Source organism: Pipistrellus kuhlii, unplaced genomic scaffold (assembly GCF_014108245.1).
Source record: "Pipistrellus kuhlii isolate mPipKuh1 unplaced genomic scaffold, mPipKuh1.p scaffold_m20_p_70, whole genome shotgun sequence".
NCBI classification, from domain to species: domain Eukaryota; kingdom Metazoa; phylum Chordata; class Mammalia; order Chiroptera; family Vespertilionidae; genus Pipistrellus; species Pipistrellus kuhlii.
In genome coordinates this window covers 1,054,829-1,074,331 of record NW_023425574.1, presented here as the reverse complement: position 1 = coordinate 1,074,331, position 19,503 = coordinate 1,054,829, and the positions used below count along the sequence as shown (strand labels likewise).

At 58.6% G+C, this 19,503-nt stretch overlaps 1 protein-coding gene across 10 annotated transcripts in view; it reads left to right on the top strand.

Moving 5' to 3' along the window:
- MROH1 (maestro heat like repeat family member 1) overlaps positions 1–19,503 on the top strand; it is a 53,436-nt gene that overhangs the window by 2,025 nt on the left and 31,908 nt on the right. For 4 of the 10 annotated variants that reach the window (XR_006740567.1, XM_045575853.1, XM_036422551.2 and 1 more), the window contains 28 exons: positions 706–811; positions 1,763–1,900; positions 2,688–2,839; positions 2,928–3,073; positions 3,720–3,851; positions 4,310–4,472; positions 4,685–4,783; positions 5,225–5,376; positions 6,049–6,189; positions 6,360–6,452; positions 8,919–8,997; positions 9,143–9,256; positions 10,690–10,763; positions 11,527–11,649; positions 13,319–13,423; positions 13,603–13,747; positions 13,866–13,906; positions 14,150–14,291; positions 14,986–15,038; positions 15,412–15,519; positions 16,341–16,460; positions 16,687–16,809; positions 17,537–17,683; positions 17,767–17,793; positions 18,692–18,814; positions 18,984–19,063; positions 19,149–19,260; positions 19,368–19,463. Coding sequence is in view for 9 of the 10 variants with exons in the window: in XM_045575853.1 (XP_045431809.1) it covers positions 2,818–2,839; positions 2,928–3,073; positions 3,720–3,851; positions 4,310–4,472; positions 4,685–4,783; positions 5,225–5,376; positions 6,049–6,189; positions 6,360–6,452; positions 8,919–8,997; positions 9,143–9,256; positions 10,690–10,763; positions 11,527–11,649; positions 13,319–13,423; positions 13,603–13,747; positions 13,866–13,906; positions 14,150–14,291; positions 14,986–15,038; positions 15,412–15,519; positions 16,341–16,460; positions 16,687–16,809; positions 17,537–17,683; positions 17,767–17,793; positions 18,692–18,814; positions 18,984–19,063; positions 19,149–19,260; positions 19,368–19,463 (2,760 nt within the window). In the remaining variant the exon portion in view is untranslated. Of the gene's footprint in view, positions 1–705; positions 812–1,754; positions 1,901–2,687; positions 2,840–2,927; positions 3,074–3,719; positions 3,852–4,309; positions 4,473–4,684; positions 4,784–5,224; positions 5,377–6,048; positions 6,190–6,359; positions 6,453–8,918; positions 8,998–9,142; positions 9,257–10,689; positions 10,764–11,526; positions 11,650–13,318; positions 13,424–13,602; positions 13,748–13,865; positions 13,907–14,149; positions 14,292–14,985; positions 15,039–15,411; positions 15,520–16,340; positions 16,461–16,686; positions 16,810–17,536; positions 17,684–17,766; positions 17,794–18,691; positions 18,815–18,983; positions 19,064–19,148; positions 19,261–19,367; positions 19,464–19,503 lie in introns of those variants that run through there. The other 6 variants (XM_045575854.1, XM_045575852.1, XM_045575857.1 and 3 more) reach the window with 6 other exon arrangements.

The following is a 19,503-nucleotide window of genomic DNA, read 5'->3' as shown; positions in this document are numbered from 1 at the left end:
GTTTGACAGTCTGTTCAATGGTTCTTTACCTCTATATCTATTTTCCCCCCATTTCTTTTCTTTGAAAAATCTTGCAATTTCAGACTAGAAATAAACATATAATAACAAGCCGAAACCGGTTTGGCTCGGTGGATAGAGCGTCCGTCTGGGGACTGAAAGGTCCCAGGTTCGATTCCGGTCAAGGGCATGCACATTGGTTTCGAGCACATCCTCGGTAGGGGGTGTGCAGGAGGCAGCTGGTCGATGTTTCTAGCTCTCTATCCCTCTCCCTTCCTCTCTGTGAAAAATCAATAAAATATATATATTTTAAAAAAATAAAAAACGTTTGAGTCCCAATTTCAGTGTCCAACAGTTCTGAGACCCAGTTTTAATGTCAAATAGTTCCTTATATGTACATGCCAGCAATGATATCTGTTGATGGACAGATGGAGGGAATGCAGGTCAGACCCTCTGTGGTTTGCTCCTGGGCAACCTGCAGCAACGCACAGCTGCTGCCTGCTAGCGTGGCCAGACGTCGTTAGCGTCTTCCATCTCTGGGCTGTTTCTCCTCTTGTCTTCGTGGTGATACTTACCATCTTAAAGCCTGAAGCCAGTAGTAGCCTGCCAGGGATCGCCCTGGGCAAAGTTCCTTTCTGGGGGCTCCGGGGAGGATCAGCTTCCTCCTGTTCTAGGTTGTTGGTAGAACTTGGTTCTCTGTGTCTGTAGGACTGAAGTCCCTGTCTGCTTACCGGCTATGAGCTGAGGGATGTTTCACGTCCTGGAGCCACCCACCTGCCTTGGCTCAGCCTTCTTCCTCCACCCCCAGAGCCAGGTGTGGAAGGTTGAGTCCTTTCGGTGCTTTGACTGCTTCTTCCTGCGCCTGCCATCTTCTTCCCCAGCTGGGATAGGTGGTCTGCTCTTAAGGACTCATGTGACTAGTCTGGACTCACCCACATAATCCAGGGGAACCTCCACCTCAGTCTGTACCCTTAATCTCATCTGCTAGATCCCTTTTGCCCCCAAACCTACCATAGTCACAGGTTCTGGAGAAGACAGCCTGGGCACCTTTGGGAATATTATTCTGCCGCCCCGCACTGCCCAGTGTAACAGCCGAGGGACCAGGGACCCTGTGCAGATCTCTGGAATTCTCTCTGGTCCTAGAGCCTACAAATCCCGCAGGACCGAGGCCGCCCAGACCCCCCAGCCATCTCCTCAGCCCCAGGTGTCGCAGCTCAGCCTGAAGTGCCTCCTGGCGAGAGCGGGGTGACCGTGGGCTCCTTGCCCGTCACTCCCGATGTCCACCACCATTGGTTTTGTCGCTTCCCAGCTGTTTGGCTGGGAGGAAAAACGGGTCCGTTACGCCCATGGGGCTGGGAGCTGACGTTTCTTATGCTGACTGTTTGGGCTGGCTGAGCATAGCCCTTCGCACTCCTGTCAGAGGCCTTCCCAGCTGGGTGTTGCTGGAGCTGGTTTAGCCCTTGTTTTGTCGAAGGCCCTGGAGACAGACAGCTGTGGCTTTTCACGGGGCAAAGCCTCTGCCCAGGCACCGGCTGCCCTCCTCCTGGACTCAGACCAGGTCTGGGACCTCAGGATTAGGGTTCCCAGGAGGAGGTGCCTGCCTTGGAGAAATGGGTTCTGTGGGCTGTTTCAGGAACCGCACCACCCCCTGACAGCCGTGGTGCTTTTCCACCCTCAGCCTTGTAGGGTTGGAGGTTTTGCCTTCTCCTTGCTCTGTCCAAGTGGAATATGTATTTTTATGTCTCGTTTTCCTTGAGATGTTCAGCTGCTTTCCAGGAAGAAAGCAGGGACGCCCAGTGGATGCCACCCTCTTCAAGCCAGCCCTCTCCGTCTGCTTCCTGTCCGCCTGGGATCCTGGAAGTTCCTGGTCTTCTAATTTTCTCTCTTGTCTTCTAGTGCTCTTGTGAGTTTATTCTCTTAAGACACACCCCTCTCCTGTCCCTTCCCTGAGGTCTTGGTGCGGGTGAATGTGTAGGGCCCATCTGCCATCTTGAACCGGGATTCTCACTTATTTGTGATTCCCCAGGCGCCCCCGCCCATGTCACATGGGCTTCCACGCTGCCTCTTCCCGCCTGTGCACAGCCACGCTGGCGGCACCGCAGTCCTTGATGGCGGGGATGGAGGGCAGTGGGGTCACCAGAGAGTAGAGGACACTTGTGTTAGGAAGCAGGTGGCTGCCACCCGCAGGCCTGGGCCCACTTCCTCTACAGCTCCTTGGAGAGAGTGGCAGAGGCCTGAGGGTGAGCAGGCCATGGAGATCAGGGGCCCTGGCCTGGTTAATGGAGGTGGTTCTGTGTGGTGCTGGGAGGCACCTGATGTGGAAAGTTGCTGCTCTCCAATGTCGGGGGCTGGGCGGACTGCCATTTCAGGGGCTGCTTGTCCAGCCCCTCTCAGCCACTAGGGGATCCTGGCTCTGAGCGGCTCAGGGCCCTGTTCTTGGCCCTCAGGTTTCCCTGCCACACACACCCCCCAGGACCCCAGGCCTTAGTGCATCCTGGCGTCCCTCCAGAGTGAAGGCAGTGACCTTGCCTGCCAGGGATGGGCCTTGGGGCCCACAGCGGGTGCAGGACCATGGGTGCTGGGCAGGAGAGCTGGGACCTGCGGAGGGAGGGTGCTCTTCCTCCCTGCGCGCTGCCAGATACAGCAGAGACCACCCAGAACCCCGCGGTGAAGCTGGGTTCTTTTCGCAGACAGAGTGACTGCCCACCATGCGACCGAGGAGGCTGTGAGTTCCGTATTGTGCCCTGGTCACGCCAGGTGTGAGAAGGTGCTGTCCATGTTCACGGGCGAGAGGAAGCCGAGACCTCGGAGACCCCCGCGATGAGCGAGCCCTACGTGAAGAGTGAGTGCAGCGGTGGCCAGCCTGGAGGCGCCCCACCCGCCAGGTCCGGTCCTCCCCGGCCTGAGCACGCTGGGCTTTGTCGCTGCAGAGCTGTCCACCATCCTGCTGGACTCCGTCACCGACAAGGACCCTCTGGTGCAGGAGCAGGTGTGCGGCGCCCTGTGCGCCCTTGGGGAGTCGCAGCCGGGGGAGACGCTCAGCGCCTGTGAGGAGCACCTGCGGCAGCACGAAAAGGTGTGGGACCAGGCAGCCTTGCCGCTCTTGGGCGGTGTATTGAGATAGGGCTGCGGGCAGGGTCTGAAAGGGGGGGCCGGGCACAAAGCCAAAGTCCAAGCTCTCTCCAGGCTGGGCATTTGGGCTGGGGTGTGGGGCTGGGGGTTGGTATATCCCAAGACTGGGTGTTCAGCCTGGCAGCTCCTGCGCTGGCGAGCCAAGGCCTAGTGTGGCCGTCCCCTTTCACTCATTGGTGGAGACTGGATGGCTCTCCCTGCCAGGTCTGTGCCATCCCAACCAAGGGTGAGAAAGCCCTTCACCAACTACAATAACAGGAGTACGTGTACGGAGGTGGGAGGTGAGCTGCCTCCTACAGACTGTGCAGCCACACCTTCACTTAGGGGAGCGCCATCTCTCTTTGGCATGCCTGCTGTCGGCATCAGCGCTTCGGCGCCCTGTGGCATTCCTCACTGAGTAAAACGAGGGTGACTTGAACCCAAGCACTCAACACCATCGCTTTTGCTCTGAGAACCAATGGCTACTCAGCGGCCACGCGGAGGGGAGTGTAAGGGCCCTGGAGGCACTGGGCAGAGGAGGACTCACACCCGGGGCGGAGTGGCGCTTCAGCTCACCTTCCAGGCCCTTCCTCAATGGTTTCTCTCCTCAGCTGGCTCATCCTTACCGGACGATGATCCTGAAGGCCATGGAGACAATCGTGAGCAATCACATCAGTGAGCTGGACAAGGACATGGTCAGGGCCATAATCCTCCTGGCCTCCAGCGAGATGACCAAGGCCAAGGTCTGCGGCTGCTGGCCAAGCCCCCTCAGAGGCCATGTGCTGCCCCTGCTGGATGTGGCCAGGGCTCAGGGGCTTCTTTCTTGCCCAGCATGCTAGGATGTGGGTTCGGGTTGGCCCCTCGGTTTTGCACGCTGACCGTCCTCCTGGGTGGGGAGGGCCACCTGTCATTTCAGAGGTGGAAACCGAAGCAGAAAGTTCCTAAGCTCTCTGAGTGAATGTAGGGGCACCGGTGCCCGCAGCCGCTGTTTGGGGGATGGAGCCAGGCTCAGGGGCCCCTCTCCCAGGGCTGTGCTCCTGCAGTGGCGCCTGGAACGGGTGTTGGGCTTGAGTCTCTGGCAGGCGCTCACTGGAGCCTGCTGAGGGCAGGGTGCGCATTGTGCCTCTCGGGCAAATGCAGGGTGAGGCCCGAAGGCTTTTCCTGGCTGGGATGACAGGTCATGTTTTCTCTGGGGTGGCAGGACCTGGTTTCTGACTGGCAGCAGGCTGCCAGCAGCGTCCTCGTGGCGGTGGGCAAGCGCTTCGTTGGCATGGTGATGGAGGAGCTGCTGGGCAAGTTCCAGCCCGGGGTCCTGCCGCACTACTTCGTGGTGCAGACGCTGGCCAACCTCTCAGTCTTCAATGGTAGGTGTCGACTTGGCCTGCACCCCTTCACCCCGTTCTCGAGCGAGCCGTGAGTCCCTCAGCCCTGCTGGCACCTCTGTTCTCCTGTCTCAGCAGCCTCGCCGCCTGCCTTGGGCTGAGCAGACAGAGCTCAAGGCCCTGCAGCGTGTGGTGGCACGAGGTGTGGGGAGACGGGCGGGTGGTGCAGGCTGCTGTGACACCGTCTGTTGCAGTGTTCGGCATGGTGCCCTTCCTGACGTCCGTCCTGAGCACCATGCTGCCCATGCTGGGCATGGCCAAGCACGACTCCATGCGGGTGGTGTTCTGCTGTGGTGAGTCAGGGCCTCCAGGGCAGCTGGGTCTTTAAAGGGTGGGGGCTGGTTGCTGCCTGACTCCTCTTTGACCTTTTGTCCTCAGGGCTCCTTTGTGGGGGCCATGGTCCTTCAGGCTTCAGGAGGAGGGCGGGACAGTGAGAGGAAGGTGTCTGGTCTCTCTGTGTCTGTGTTCTTGGTGTATGAGGACACAGTCCTGTTGTATTAGGGTCCACCCCACTGTGACCACATTTTAACTCATATCTGCAAAGACCCTATTTCCAAAAAGGCCCTGTCCTGAGGGCTCGGACATGAACTTGGGGGGACAGTGCTTGCGCAGTGTAGTCCAGGAATCCCAGCCTGGCCAGTGCTCTGGGTGGTCATCGGTTTGGAAGGAACAGCACGCACAGAGGGAGGTGTGAAGTCCGCGGCCACTCGCCACTCACTGCCCGGTTGCCGCAGCCTTGCAGCGCTTCAGCGAGAGCACCCTTGAGTACTTGGCCAACCTGGACCAAGCCCCAGACCCCACAGTCAGGAAGGACACCTTTGCCTCCGACATCAGCAGTGCCTATGACACCCTCTTTCACCACTGGCTGCAGAGCCGCGAAGCCAAGGTATGCCTCACCTTGCTGGAACCCCCTCCCGCCCAAGCCTGCCCACCCAGATCCCTCCCACCGCCTGGGCCTCCTGCTCTTCTGCGGGAGGGATGGACCTGTCTGGTACACCTGTCCCCATCCAGTGCCCTTCAGGCAGGAGTGGGACCTCATTAGGGAGGAGACGTGCCCTGTGCAGTCTCACCTGCAGGTCCCTTAGGATGTACTGACTTCTTTTTTTTTTTTTTTAATATATTTTATTGATATTTTACAGAGAGGAGGAAGGGAGAGAGATAGAGAGCTAGAAATGTCGATGAGAGAGAAACATCTACTAGCTGCCTCTTGCACACCCCCCACTGGGGATGTGCCCGCAACCAATGTACATGCCCTTGACCGGAATCGAACTTGGGACCCTTCAGTCCGCAGACCGACGCTCTACCGCTGAGCCAAACCGGTTTCGGCTGGGTGTACTGACTTCTGAGCCCCAGTTGCCATGGACACCAGCTCCTGTCCTCACCCCATGATGCCTTGGGGGAGGGCGAGGAGTGGTGACAGCACATGGCCTAGCCCCATTAGGACCCTGTCATGTGGTTTCCTCCCATCAGCCCTGAGCTCTTGGTGAATGAGCACTTTGCCACTCGGCCCCCAGTGGCTGTGAGAGCTGCTGCATGGTGTGTCCTGCTTCCCCTTCAGCTCCGGCTTGCTGTGGTGGAGGCCCTGGGACCCATGAGCCACTTGCTGCCCAGCGAGAAGCTGGAGGAGCAGCTCCCCAAGCTCCTGCCGGGCATCCTGGCCCTCTACAAGAAGCATGCCGAGACCTCCCACGTGTCCAAGGTGAGAGCTCAGCAGGGTCTGGTCCAGAACATCCCCTCCGCTGGAGCAGCAGACCTGCACTCCCGCTCTCCCCAGGTCCCCTTTCCTGATCCCTCCTCCACCTCTGACTTCTAGGGGTGGGGGCAGGGCTGGGGGCTTCAGGTGGGACTGACGGCCCCTCTGCCCAGCAGAGCCTGGGCCAGATTCTGGAGGCGGCCGTGAGCGTGGGCAGCCGCACGCTGGAGGTCCAGCTGGATTCACTCCTGGCCGCTCTGCATGCTCAGGTAGGCTGCAGGGGGTGCTGTGGAGGCACAGTGACACGGGGTGAGTTGCAGGGAGCACTCGGGGGGCCCCTGGGAGGGCCTGGTCTGGAGAGAGGTGTGGAGGTCACGGGAACGTGGGGGCAGGGCTCCTGTGTCACATGGACATGGATTAGGGAAATAGCCTCTGATCTCAGTTGATGCCGAGAAAGCTTTTGATGAAGGTCAGCACCCAGTTATCCTTAGGACTCTTAGCTGCTGGGTTCCGATAGTTTATTTACCCATACCCTCTGCGTGCGTCACATCGAGTGGGAGACAGTCACGTTCCTGTCAGGGTGAAGGGCATGAAGAATCCGCTCATCCCAGTTCTAGGAAGAGGAAGACAAATGGGACTGCTTGGCTTGGTGAGAGGATGATGGGTGTGAGGAGGTCCTCATCATTGCATCCCAGGCCTGGTCCCTACTTTGTGCTTCCCCTCGGTGCTGACCTTTTATTTTTATTGTATTTTTTACTTAATATTTTTTTCTTTTTAAAAAATATATCTTATTGATTTTTTTATAGAAAAGAAGGGAAGGGGATCGAGAGTTAGAATCTTTGATCAGCTGCCTCCTGCACACTCCCCACTGGGGATGTGCCCGAAACCAAGGTACATGCCCTTGACTAGAATCGAACCTGGGACCTTTCAGTCTGCAGACTGACACTCTATCCACTGAGCCAAACTAGTTAGGGCTACTTAATTTTTTTTTATTGATTTCAGAGAGGAAGGGAGAGGAAGAGAGAGAGATAGAAACATCAGTGATGAGAGAGAATCAATGATTGGCTGCCTCCTGCATGCCCCTCACTGGGGATGGAGTCTGCAATCTGGATCTGTGCCCTGACTTGGAATCAAACCATGATCTCCTGGTTCATGCTCAACCACTAACCCACACCAGCCCAGCTCTTATATACTTTAAAATTTTTTTTCTTTATTGATTAAGGTATTACACATATGTGTCCTTATTCCCACATTACCCCCCACCCCCACCCTCATTCATACCCTTACTCACCTGTTGTCTGTACCCATTGATTAGGCTTATATGCATGCATATAAGTCCTTTGGTGGATCTCTTCGATACTTTTTAAATCACATCTTTAAAAGTTTTTAGCCTCCATTCAGGTAACTTACAAAGTGTGTATTCATTGCTGTTTATGCTATTGGTACGGCTTCCTGTCACAGTGGGGCTATTAGTAAGTTTTTGGGTAGTTGAGTTACGTGTGGATTTTTGACTGGTTGGGGGTTAGCGCCCTTGATGCTGTGAGTTCAGGGTCATCTGTATCAATGACTGCTTGTTTCCTCTCCCGCCAAAGGGAGCTCTGTGAGGTTGGGTTCTGTCTGTTTGCTTACAGCTGTGTTCACCCCTAGCGTAGCTCCTGTCACCTGCAGGCACTCAGTGGTTCCTGTGTGGATGACTATCACCCCGAAATCATTCCCGTGGGCACTGAGTCAGCACAGCCCCATGAGACCTCAGCACACATACCAACAGCATTCCTATGCACCAGAAGTGATCCATGGACAGGACAAAAAAAAAAGTCCTTTATTTTGGGGCTCTTTATATTTGTTTGCATGCAACATAGTTTAATTTTTACATCATCCTAATCTGTCTTCTATTTTACAATGCAGGTTTCCTTATACTTAGACTCCTTGATTCCACATTTGCTTGTCAGATTCTCCCATTTCCTTGTACTTACATTGTTGATTCCACCCGGAACTTATTTTAGGGAAAAGCGAGTGAGAATCCAGGTTGGCCTTTCTTCCACGTGACCACTCATTGGCATTAGTGACTGCTGTAACTGGTGGCTGTGAAACGCAGCACCTTAAACAGAAACTGTGTATCTCGCAGTCCCATGGCCAGACACCCCGGAGCAGCTTGCCAGAGGCTCTGCCCGGGTCCTGGGTGGCTACCCCCACTGCTAGGCTGTAGGCTCTGCTCCCATGGGGCTCCTTCTCGTGGCTGCAGGCAGAAGCATGGTTCTTGGCCGCATGGCTCTGCTCAGGACTGCTAGAGGGTCCTCAGGACCTGGCTCTGCTCTTCCAGAGAGGGAGCTTAGCAGAGAGCAGGCAGGGGAAGAGGTCAGGGCTCTCCAGTGGACCCTCTAGTGCAGCACCTGTCACATGGAAGCCCTGCCCCCACCTGCTTCTCCAGCTCTGAGAACTGCCGGAGCACACCTGGGCAGGGCCTATGGGTCAGGGCTTTCTCTGGCTCACAAGCTGGGCTCTACTGAAGCCAACAAACTCCTCTCCCTCGAGACAGCTCAGCCGTATGCATGGAAATCCCGTTAGCCTCCCTGTCTCCCTACCCCAGCCCACCCCCACCCTGCAGGGGAGGCCAGCCCCTGACCTGCCACTGGCTGTGTGTGAGCTGGGTGCTTTGTCAGGAGCACGTGTGGCCTGCCCTCCCACCCAGCCAGGCCCAGGGCAACTGCCATCGTCACCCCTGTCCCTGGCTGCAGATCTGTGTGCCTGTGGAGACTACCAGTCCCTTGGTGACGAGCAACCAGAAGGAGGTTCTGCGCTGCTTCACGGTGCTGGGTGAGTGGCTGCCGGGCCTGGGCATGGTCCACCTCTGCCTGCGCCTGTGTGGGGCTGACTCCAAGTGTGCCCCCTGTGGCGGGTTTGGAGGTGTAGGCAGCAAGGAGCAGGGGCAAATTTTTACTGTCTGTGACTTCCCCTGCAGCGTGCTGCTCGCCCGAACGCCTGCTGGCCTTCCTGCTGCCCAAGCTGGACACCAGCAATGAGAGGACCCGCGTGGGCACCCTGCAGGTTCTGAGGCACATCATCAACTCAGCCGGTGAGTGCACGGGGCAGTGCCTGTGAATCTGGGCATCTCACTTTGAATTCTTTTTTTTCTTTTTTTTTAAATATATTTTATTGATTTTTTACAGAGAGGAAGAGAGAGGGATAGAGAGTTAGAAACATCGATGAGAGAGAATCATCGATCAGCTGCCTCTTGCACACCCCCCACCTTTCAGTCCGCAGGCCGAAGCTCTATCCGCTGAGACAAACCGGTTTCGGCTCACTTTGAATTCTTTAAAAAGGTTCCCAACCTATTTTGCAAAATTGCAAATGTTTTAAAAAATTTGCCTCTGACACCGGCTGCAGATGCCGGATGTTGCATCCTGACCCCTGTGGGCATTGGCCATGTGCTGTGGTTGGATGGCCCAGAGTCACAAGATGAGACAGACCATGTCTGCAGCAGCTGCCCTGGAGGGACCATGGCTGGTTCCTCCAGGACCCTCAGCAAAGGTGCTCGCTCCTCCCCTTTCTTCTGGCCCCACTCATCGTTACTGAAGAATCTTGAGGGTCACACGCTGGTCTTGGCTGGGCCTTCGGGGAAGTGGGGCCAGTTGTCCTGTAGAATGTGCCTAGGTCTGCTTGTGTCTGACAGTTTCCTCACAGTAGGACGGAAGGTTCAGGTTTCCTGCTTTGATGGCTGATTGCCCAGCACGGAGCTGGAGCCTTTTTCGCACTGTGCTGTGTTCTCAGTGCGTCTTGAACTGCCATTACCACTTGCGTGCAGAGGCCACGTGAGGCCTGCAGTGTGGGCTGGGAGGGCTTTTTAACATGAACAGGCGGCAAAGGCGAGCAGAGGTGATGGAGACCTCACGCGGCCCTGTGTCAGCGAGGAGCGAGGGTGCTGGCCCCATCTCATGAGGTCAGGGTCGGGCCGGGTCGCTAACAGCACCGTGGATGTGACCGCTTGGAGAGGGGTAGGGACAGGGCTCTGGCAGCCCAGACAGACCCTGCCTGCAGCACACTGGCTCCTGAATAACGACCCCCACTCCGTTGTTTCAGAATTCTTGTTTGGGACTTTTTATGTTTTGTATCATCTTTGCCCATCTTTTATTTATATTTTTTAAAAATATCTTTTAATTGATTTCAGAGGGGAAGAGAGAGGGAAAGAGATAGAAACATCAGTGTTAAGAGAGAATCATTGGACCTTAATACTTGGTCAGTTTTGCTGGTTATAAAATTTTTGGTTCACATTTCCTTGACATCCTGTTGCCCTAAACTGCCCACCTTTCTAGCTTTTTAATGGGAAAAAATGTTATTTATCTCCTGGAGAGAAGTGGTGGGCTTTGCTTATGCGCTCCCCTTCCCCCCAATGTGGAGGGCCATGCTGGGGCCGGGCCTGGCCACAGGGCCTTTGGGCTCCTGGTGATGAACAGGCCAGCTGGCGTCAGTCTCAGTGGGGAGGCTGAGCCGCCGGTTCGTTTCTTGCAGCTGCTCAAATGGAAGTTAAGAAGCCCTTCATCCTCTCCTCTATGAGGCTTCCTCTTCTGGACACCAACAGCAAAGTAAGGGGCGGGGCCAGCGGAGTTGGGCCCTCGGCTGCTGCAGAGAGTGGCCGGGCCAGGATCTGCACCTGCTCTGATTGGGCGCGGCCCGCAGCCAGCCCTCGGCATCAGTGTGCACAGGTGTTGTGTGTCTGGGCGTCCCACGCCTTGCTTCTGACAGTTCCCAGGCACGAAGGTAGACACTGGTCCCAACACCACCCTCAGGTTCGAGAATTCTCTAGAAGGACTCCAGAACTCATGAGAGCTGCCGTTCTCAGTCTTGGCTCATTGCAATGAAAAGACAGAGCAACCTCAGCTGGGAAGGAAGCACGTGGGGCAGGCCCACAATGGCGGGATGGGAGCCCCAGTCGCCCTGTCCCCGTGGAATCGTGGGCAGGGATATGACTGCACAGAGGCTGCCACTCCGGGGGGACTCTGGCCTGCCTCAGGGTCTTTATTGGGGCTCCCATCATGTAGACCTCTGTTGCCAGCCCCTTGAAGGCAGAGCTGGAGCGATGTGGCCCTGGAGGAGGTGACCTGGCCGTGCCCTCAGGTGGAGCCACTGCGGGGCTGGAAGGCAGGCTCAGGACTCCCAGGAGTTTTGGTGACAGCTGGCGATGGAGGGGCCTCCCTCTCACCCTTCAGAGGGAGGCCCCTCCATCGCCAGCTGGGGAGGGGTAGGAGGAGCCCGGCCCCGAACGCGAGGCACCACTCAGGTGCAGGCAGAGAAAAGGGCGAGACTCCTGTGTCCAGACTGGACTGTCCAGCCTGCCCCTCTGTGCAGGTGAAGCGGGCAGTGGTGCAGGTGATCAGCGCCATGGCCCACCATGGCTACCTGGAGCAGCCCGGGGGCGAGGCGATGCTGGAGTATATCGTGCAGCAGTGTGCACTGCCCCCCGACACCCACGTAAGTGCCCTCCCCTGCTGGGGCGGGGACCTGTCGGCTCTGCTGGCGAGTGGGCTCCAGAAGCTGCATGGCCCCAGGTGGGGGCAGGCGGAGCGGGCCCAGCAGCTTTCTCTAGAGTCGGTTGGGGCCTCTGCACCCCAGTGGTCACGTCCTCAGACAGGAGAATCAGAACAGGCATGGGCTCTCTTTGAGGCTTTTCTATTTAAAATGTTAATAAGCAAATCCCACTTTTCTGGAGGGAGAGCAAGCTAGATGCTGGTGAAAGAAACGGGCACTTTGGGGTGGTCTGCCATCCCTGCCACCGCCAGCCTTGGGGAGCATGTGGCCTGGCCGCCTTCCGCTCTGGGCCTGGTCTCCTCAGGCGCTCACGGCTCCGTGTGTCTTCTCCTATATTCTGGCCACAGCCTCTGCCTGAGTTTGAGTTGGATTGTTTGTTCCTTGTTCTTGAGTAGTGAGCATTCTCTATGAATTCTGGATACAAGCTCTCGGTCAGATTTGGGGTTTGTAAAGATGTTCTGACACCTGTTGCATGGTGTCAACAGTGGAGTTGAAACAATTGGACAAATATGCAAAATAATGAACCTCAGCCAAAACAAAAATTAATATTCAAAATGTATCCTGGACCTAAATCTAAAACCTAAAACTTAAAAACTTCTGGAAGGCGACATAGGAGAAAGCCCTGGGGTTAAGCGAGGCCTTACTAACTGGCATGGTCTATAAATTACAAAAAACAAAGCGATGAACTGGGCTTCTGGAGCATTAAAACTGCCTTTGAAAGACACCGTAGCGTGTTCCCCAGGGCAGATATGTTCTTGGCTGTGTCCTCATAGTTCTGCTCCTGCTGGACTTGCAGTGGTCTTGCTGGCCCCTGTGAGATAGTTCGCCATTTCTATTTGGGTTCCTCATTAACCCAAAGTTCCCCTCAGGGTATCTAACCTTTTCTAGAGGAACGGCTTTTCGTGGCTATTGTAGATTTGTAACTTTATTGCATCATGCGCATTGAATCTGGCGAGGTATAGTTCCGCTTTTAAGAGTCTGTTCAGATACCTTTTTTGGCCTAATGGGTGGTCAGGCCTTCAGAGTTGTTTCTGTGTGTTTGGTGTATTTTTAGAGCAAGCTTACACATTGCAGTGCCAGGCCTGCACAGCCTAGTGTTTCTCCTTGGCTTGGACAGCCCACGAGTGGTGTCAGCCTGCAGTCCTGCAGCTGCTGAGTGTGGCGCTGGGCGCTGTGCTCCGAAGCAGGAGTGGAAGGCCAGGCAGAGCCCTAGGAGGCTGGTCACTCATGGATGCACACGTCTCAGAGGCCCCACGCTGTCTGGAGGTTGTAGTCTGTTCCTGGTCCAAGTGGGCGTTCTCAGGAGGTGACGTCTCCAGGAAAGCCAGACGTCAGCAGGGCCAGGGTCGGGTGAGGCTACTCCTCAGGCAGGCAGTGGCCACAGGACATGTGCAGGGTTTCCTTTACTTTGGAGACTAGACCTAAGCCAGTGAGCCTGCTTTCTTGGGCGAGTTTAGTGCAGACGGCATTTCCCGTTCATGGGGCAAGGCTATCCCCTGGGTGGTGGCTGGGCCGGGTCTCACCTCACAGCCCAGAGCCCATGGCCCGGGAACCTTGGGTCACAGCCATGCTGTGTGCGCTCCACGTGCTCCTGCCTCACCCCGTCCTCCAGCATCAGAAACCCAGTGGCGAGGAGGAGCGCCCGGCCGACAGCGTGCGTGACATCAGCATCAGCACCCTCTACCTGGTCAGCACCACCGTGGACAGAATGAGCGAAGTGAGTGTGCGTGCGCAGTGCCGTGCCCCGCCCCGCCCCGGGACTGACCACACCCTTCAGGCTCTTGGCCTACTGACTGGCCAAACCTTGCTGAGCTCCATGGGGCCTGCCGGGGTGTGTGGGGAGCCTCCCCGAGTCTGTGGCCCCTGCGGCTACACTGACCATGGCACTGCCCCCAGGTCCTCTGGCCGCATCTGCTCGAGTTCCTTACCCCCGTGCGCTTCACCGGGGCGCTGACCCCGCTCTGCCGGAGCCTCGTGCACTTGGCCCAGAAGAGGCAGGAGGCAGCGGCTGACGCCCCCCTCATCCAGTATGATGGCAACGGTGCGCAGCTGGTGTACAAGGCCTCAGGCCCCGCCCCTCTCTAGCCCCGCCCCTTGCTCACCCCGCCCCCACCCACCTCGCCCTGGAAGCAGCTCTGAGAGTCCTGTTTCCCTTGCAGTGACCCTGCCATCTCCATACGCCATAGCCACGAGGCTTCTGGTGAGCATGCAGCTCTCTCTGAGGGATCGGGAGAGGATTGGGCACTCCCCTCTGTCCCTGGGTCCCCGTGCTCTCGGCGCCGTCATGGCCGAGCAAAGAACGCTGCCTCTCAATGGGGGCCAGACAGGCACTCCCACTGGGGTCTTGGGGAGCTGTGTCTTGGGGGCTTGTTGCCTCCACCCCAGTACCTCGGGCGGCCTTATGGTCTGGCATGGGCGCGAACTCCCCCCTGCGCCTCTGCAGACCGTGTCTTCCAGCCCCTACCTGGGGGGCAGCCGTGGGGCGGCCTCGCTGTGCCTCCTGAACGTCCTGCATCGGGACATCCACCCTTTGCTGGGTCAGCGGTGGGCAACGACCATCCCCCTGCTGCTGGAGTACCTGGAAGGTGAGGCCCAGGAGGTGGGGCCCCTGCACCCCGCTATGCCTGTCAGGGTAGCTCTGGCCTGTGAGGACCAGGGTTGCCTAATTGGGAAGAAGTAGCCTCCACTGGGGTTCAGAGAGGGTCTAGACAGCAGGCCCCAAGGGTGCTCCTGCTGGTGTCACTTGGGAGCACCTGGATATGGGCCCCTCTGGGTTTCCTTTGTGCTCTGGAAGGTGGGGCGGGGCCAGGTGGGGGTGCTGGGTGGAACCTGGGCCAGGAGAGGGTACTGGGTGGGGCATGAGTCAGGTAGAAGGTACTGGGCGGGGCCTGAGTCTAGGCCAGGTTGGGGTGCTGGGTGGGACCTGAGTCAGGTGGGAGGTGCTGGGCGGGGCCTGGGCCAAGTGGGAGTGCTAGGTGGCACTATTGAGTGTGAGTGTGTTCTTGTGTGCTGTGCACAGATGCAACCATATGGTGTGTGCAGTGTGCATGCATAATGAGCCAGGTGGGGGTGCCGGGCAGGGCCTGGGCTGGTGGGGGTGCTGGGTGGGACCTGAGCCAGGTGGGGGTGCTGGGTGGGACCTAGGCCAAGTGGGGGTGCTGGGTGGGGCCTGGGCTGGTGGGGGTGCTGGGTGGGGCCTGGGCTGGATGTTCTGAACACTCCATTCTTGTCTGGAGTGACGGGTCTGCCTGGCAGGCTCACTGGTGATTGTCATTTCAGAACATACTGAGAAGACCCTGTCACAGAAGGAATGGGAGGAAAAGCTGTTGGTGGTGAGAGAAGGGAGAAGAGACTGAGGTGTGACCAGCCTGGGTGGGGAGAGCTTGGGGGACTAGCTTTCTGGGGCTGGGCCACCTGCCTTGACTGAGTGGCATGCCTGGGGGAGGGACAGATAGATGTCTCTGGGGTGAGGACTGTCCCAGATTGCCCGGCTGCTGTGATAGCCAGATTGCAGGGGCTCTGAGCTGCCCAGCCACAGCGCCTCCGTCTGCCATTGCCTGGCCCAGCTGTCATCACCCTCACCCATTGCATGTCTGCCTGGACTCGAGGGGCACCCACTGCCTTTCAGAACTGTGGCACAGGACCACCTCCCCAGCCTGTCCTGGGAGGCTGCTTTCCCAACCTCATCGTTGCTCCTGCCTGCAGTTCCTTCGGGACAGTCTTGCTGTCGTGTCTGACAACACGTGGATCTGCCAGCTGAGCCTGGAGATGTGCAAGCAGCTACCCTGCTACAACGGGATGCCTCAGGAGAAGGTGCAGGCTTGGGGGAAGCCCCAGGAGGAGGTGGGCGAAGGTGGGGGGAGGAGCTCCAGGAGAAGGTGTGAGGGGAGCCCCAAGGGAAGATGTGTGTGTGGGGGAGCCTCAAGGGAAGATGTGAGAGGGAGTACCAGGGGAAGATGGGGGAGGGGGGAGCCCCAAGGGAAGATGTGAGGGGCAGCCCCAGGGGAAGATGTGAGGGGGAGCCCCAGGGGAAGATGGGGGGAGCCCCAGGGGAAGGTGTGAGGGGGAGCCCCAGGGAAAGATGGGGGGGAGCCCCAGGAGAAGGTGTGAGGGGAGCCCCAGGGGAAGATGGGGGGGAGCCCTTAGAGGAGGGGAGAGGAGGTGGGGAGAGGAGCTCCAGGAGAAGGTGTGAGGGGAGCCCCAGGGAAAGATGTGGAGGAGCCCCAGGGAAAGGTGTGAGGGGGAGCCCCATGGGAAGGTGTGAGGGGGAGGATCTCCAGGGGAAGATGCGGGGGGTGGGGAGAGCCCCAGGAAAGGGTGCCAGGTGGGGGGCACCCTGGGAGAAAGTATGGGGGAATAGTCTGTTGGGGTTTTCTGGGCATAGTCCTTAGGTCCAAGCTCCTGGGCTTTGATTCTGCGTCACTTGGTGCCTGAGCCTACCTCTGGGCCCTTGTGGCTCTGGCAGAGCCGAGAAGAGAAGCCTATGAGCCTCTGCATAGTGGCTGGTGGCTGGAGACTTCCCACTCAGGCAGTGGCCAGAACCACAGGTTCCCAGCAGCGCCTCCCACGTTGGCTGGCAGAGCCGGGCCTCCCTCCACCGGGCACCAGCACAGCACTCCCTGGCTTTGATGCAGAACTTCCTGTACAAATGTGTGGGGACCACCCTGGGTGCTGCTTCCAGTAAGGACGTGGTGAGGAAACTCCTTCAGGAGCTGCTGGAAACAGCCAGATACCAGGAGGAGGCCGAGCGTGAGGTGCCAGCACCCATCCCCACCCCCCAAAGTCCTGGGCCCACGACTGGCTGGCAATGTTCACTGTCCTCTCTTAGGCACTAGTGAGTGTGAGTGTTTATGTGTGTGCTGTGCACAGATGCAACCATACCGTGTGTGCAGTGTGCATGCATAATGCATGGTCCTCCTGTCCTCTCCCCCAAACGCCTGTCTCCCTGCCCCGGTGTGAGTGCCCCACGCACCTCCCCAGGGCCTGGCCTGTTGCTTTGGGATCTGTGCCATCTCCCACCTGGACGACACCCTGGCCCAGCTGGAGGACTTTGTGAGGTCGGATGTGTTCAGAAAGTCCATCGGCATCTTTAACATTTTTAAGGTACAGCAGTCGGTCTGGGGAGGAGGTCTGATGGGACTGGACTGGGTTCTACGGTCCTGGGCGGAGGGGCAACCTGGCTCTGGGTACCTGCAGGCCGGGGGTGGGGTGGGGAGCCTCATCCAGCCTCTGTTTCCTTGTGGGTGGGGCTACTGAGTGTGGGCTCCCCCTCAACCGGTGACAAGGGGCACCTAGCCCTCTGCCAGTCTGGGAGGCAGGATGAAAGCTGCCTCCTCCGCTGGCTGACCCATCCACTGTCTATTCCTCTCTGCCCCCTGGTGGCCGGTAGAGGCTGCATTCTTGCCAAAACCCCACTACAGCAGGGCTAGGTGCCTGCCCCTGAGGCCGGTCCCAGTCACAGACTCTGAGGCCTGGGCTATGTGCATAGGGCCCACGCACACTCCTGTGTGTAGGTGTGAGCAGGCGAGGGGCAGAGGAGGCCCTGGCTCGGCTTCCTCCTTCTTGACCCTCCCACCTTGTTCCCTGCCCAGACCTTTGGTCTGTCACTTGGGCCCCAAAGAGCCTAGACCTGGCTTGTCCTGCTGCTCCCAATGGAGGGGCTCTCCCAGGGCTGGTGGTCGGTTAAGCCTCCGATGTTGTTGGCAGCCCTGCCTTCTTCCAGAGAGACTCAGTGCTTGTGTGGGAGGCCTCTTGAGGTGTGTGGGACGCAGGGCAGGGGCCACAGGGAGCTGACTGTGTGACGGAGGCCTGCTGCCCCCACCCCACCTAGGACCGGAGCGATAATGACATAGACAAAGTGAAGGGCACGCTGATCCTGTGCTACGGCCATGTGGCAGCACGGGCCCCCCGGGAGCAGCTGCTGGCCAGGGTCGAGTCGGACATCCTGCGGAACATGTTTCAGTGCTTCAGCACCAAGGTGGGCACAGGGCGGGCGTCTGGGCAGGCGTGAGCCCGACCTAGCATCGCACATGTTAATGCCTCTCACTTTTTGTTGTTCAGGTTCTGGGAATAAAGGTAGAGACCAAGGTACAGTGTGTAGGAGATAAGTGTGGACTGTGCTTTCCTCTCTCTGCTGAGCTGGGCTGGGCTTCATGGGAGGAGCCAGGGGGCATCCTCATGTAGCTTGGAGCAGCCCCTCCCTGCTCTGGCCCAGGCCCTGGCTGGCGGTGGGAAGAGGCTGGCAGGCAGAGCAGGGAGCTGGGGACCTCAGTCCCTCTTCTGGCTCCCACTCCCTTGTGTTCACGGGGCTGGCCTCACAGCTGCTCCGGAAAAAGGCTAAGCTCTGAGCCAGCTACAGTGGCCTCTGGCCTCACTAACATGTTTCCTGCTGGGACCTTTGGCACTAACCCGGAAGCCCCTCTGTGACCGTCGGGCCCTCCCCTCGAAGGCAGACCCTCTGTTCTCCTGGGGTTGCTGGGGGAGGGGCTGTCCTAAGAGTTGCCCCCCCCCCAGCCCATTAGAGTGTAGGGGGGACCACCCATGCCCCCCGGACAACTGTCCTCACTACCTTCCCCAAATCCTCAGAGGCCAGGTTGGTGGGACAGGCAGGGGCGTCCCCATCTGGTGGGGCTTTTCTTGCGTGGGCTTCCTTCTCCCACCTGGGGGACCCTTCCAGCCACAGGATGCAGGGGACACGGACAGAGCTTACCATCTGCCTGCAGGGCCTGCCCACAGGGCCTGCCCACGGCCATGACCAGGGCCTCAGGGTCTCAGGGTCTCAGGGCCTGGGCCAGGCAGAGAGCCGAGTGCCTCAAGGTGGCTTCACAGGCGCCCTCTTGTCCTGTGGCTTTGACAAGCCCTTAAGAACAGGCTGTGTGGTCTGGCCTCTTGCTGTGGGCAGCCCCTCTGTGGGCTCAGCCCTGTGGACCCAGGGCAGTGGCTGGGGAGCAGGGTCGGCGCTTTCTGCAGCCTGCTGTCCCTGCAGGACCTGGGCCTGCAGCTGTGCCTCGTCCAGAGCGTGTGCATGGTGTGCCAGGCCATCTGCAGCAGCACGCAGGCTGGCTCCTTCCACTTCGCCAGGAAGGCCGAGCTGGTGGCCCAGATGGTGGTGAGGCCGTGCGGCTCTGGGGTGCCTGGGGCGGCTGGAGGGCTCTGACTTGGACGAGGGGAAGTGGGGCCCGTGCAGTGAGGGCCCAGCACCTACTGGGCACAATCTGACGGGAGCCGACTGGGAGGAGAGCCGGTGCTTCGGCTTAGGGCTGTCACCTGCCCCTCAGGACTTCATCAAGGCAGAGCCCCCGGACTCGCTGCGAACGCCCATTCGGAAGAAGGCAATGCTCGCCTGCACTCACCTGAGGTATCCTTTCCTCTGGGGTGGGCTCCTGGGTGAGGGCACAGGGTGGGGTGCGGCTGGACAAATCCCGCCTTAACTTGCCCCTCAGCTCCCTGGACCCTGAGCTGGAAGAGCAGGTGCAGGCGGACATGATCAACAGCTGTCTGCACGGCGTCATGGCTGTGCTGCCCGAGCCCGAGGGGAAGGATGGCCCCCAGGAGGTATCTCCATATGTCCCTCGCCCCCATCAGTGTCTGTGGTGGGCGGAGAGAGGCTGCTATGGGTGGCGTGGTCACTGGTGGGCCGGCGCCTCCTACCCTCCCTCCAGGTCCTGTACCTGGACACCATGAACGCCCTTGAGGAACTGCTAAGGAGCATCCTTCGGCGGAACATGACCCCCCAGGGCCTGCAGCTCATAGTGGAGGTGTGCAGTGGGGTGCACCGTTCGGGGTGGGCACCTGGCA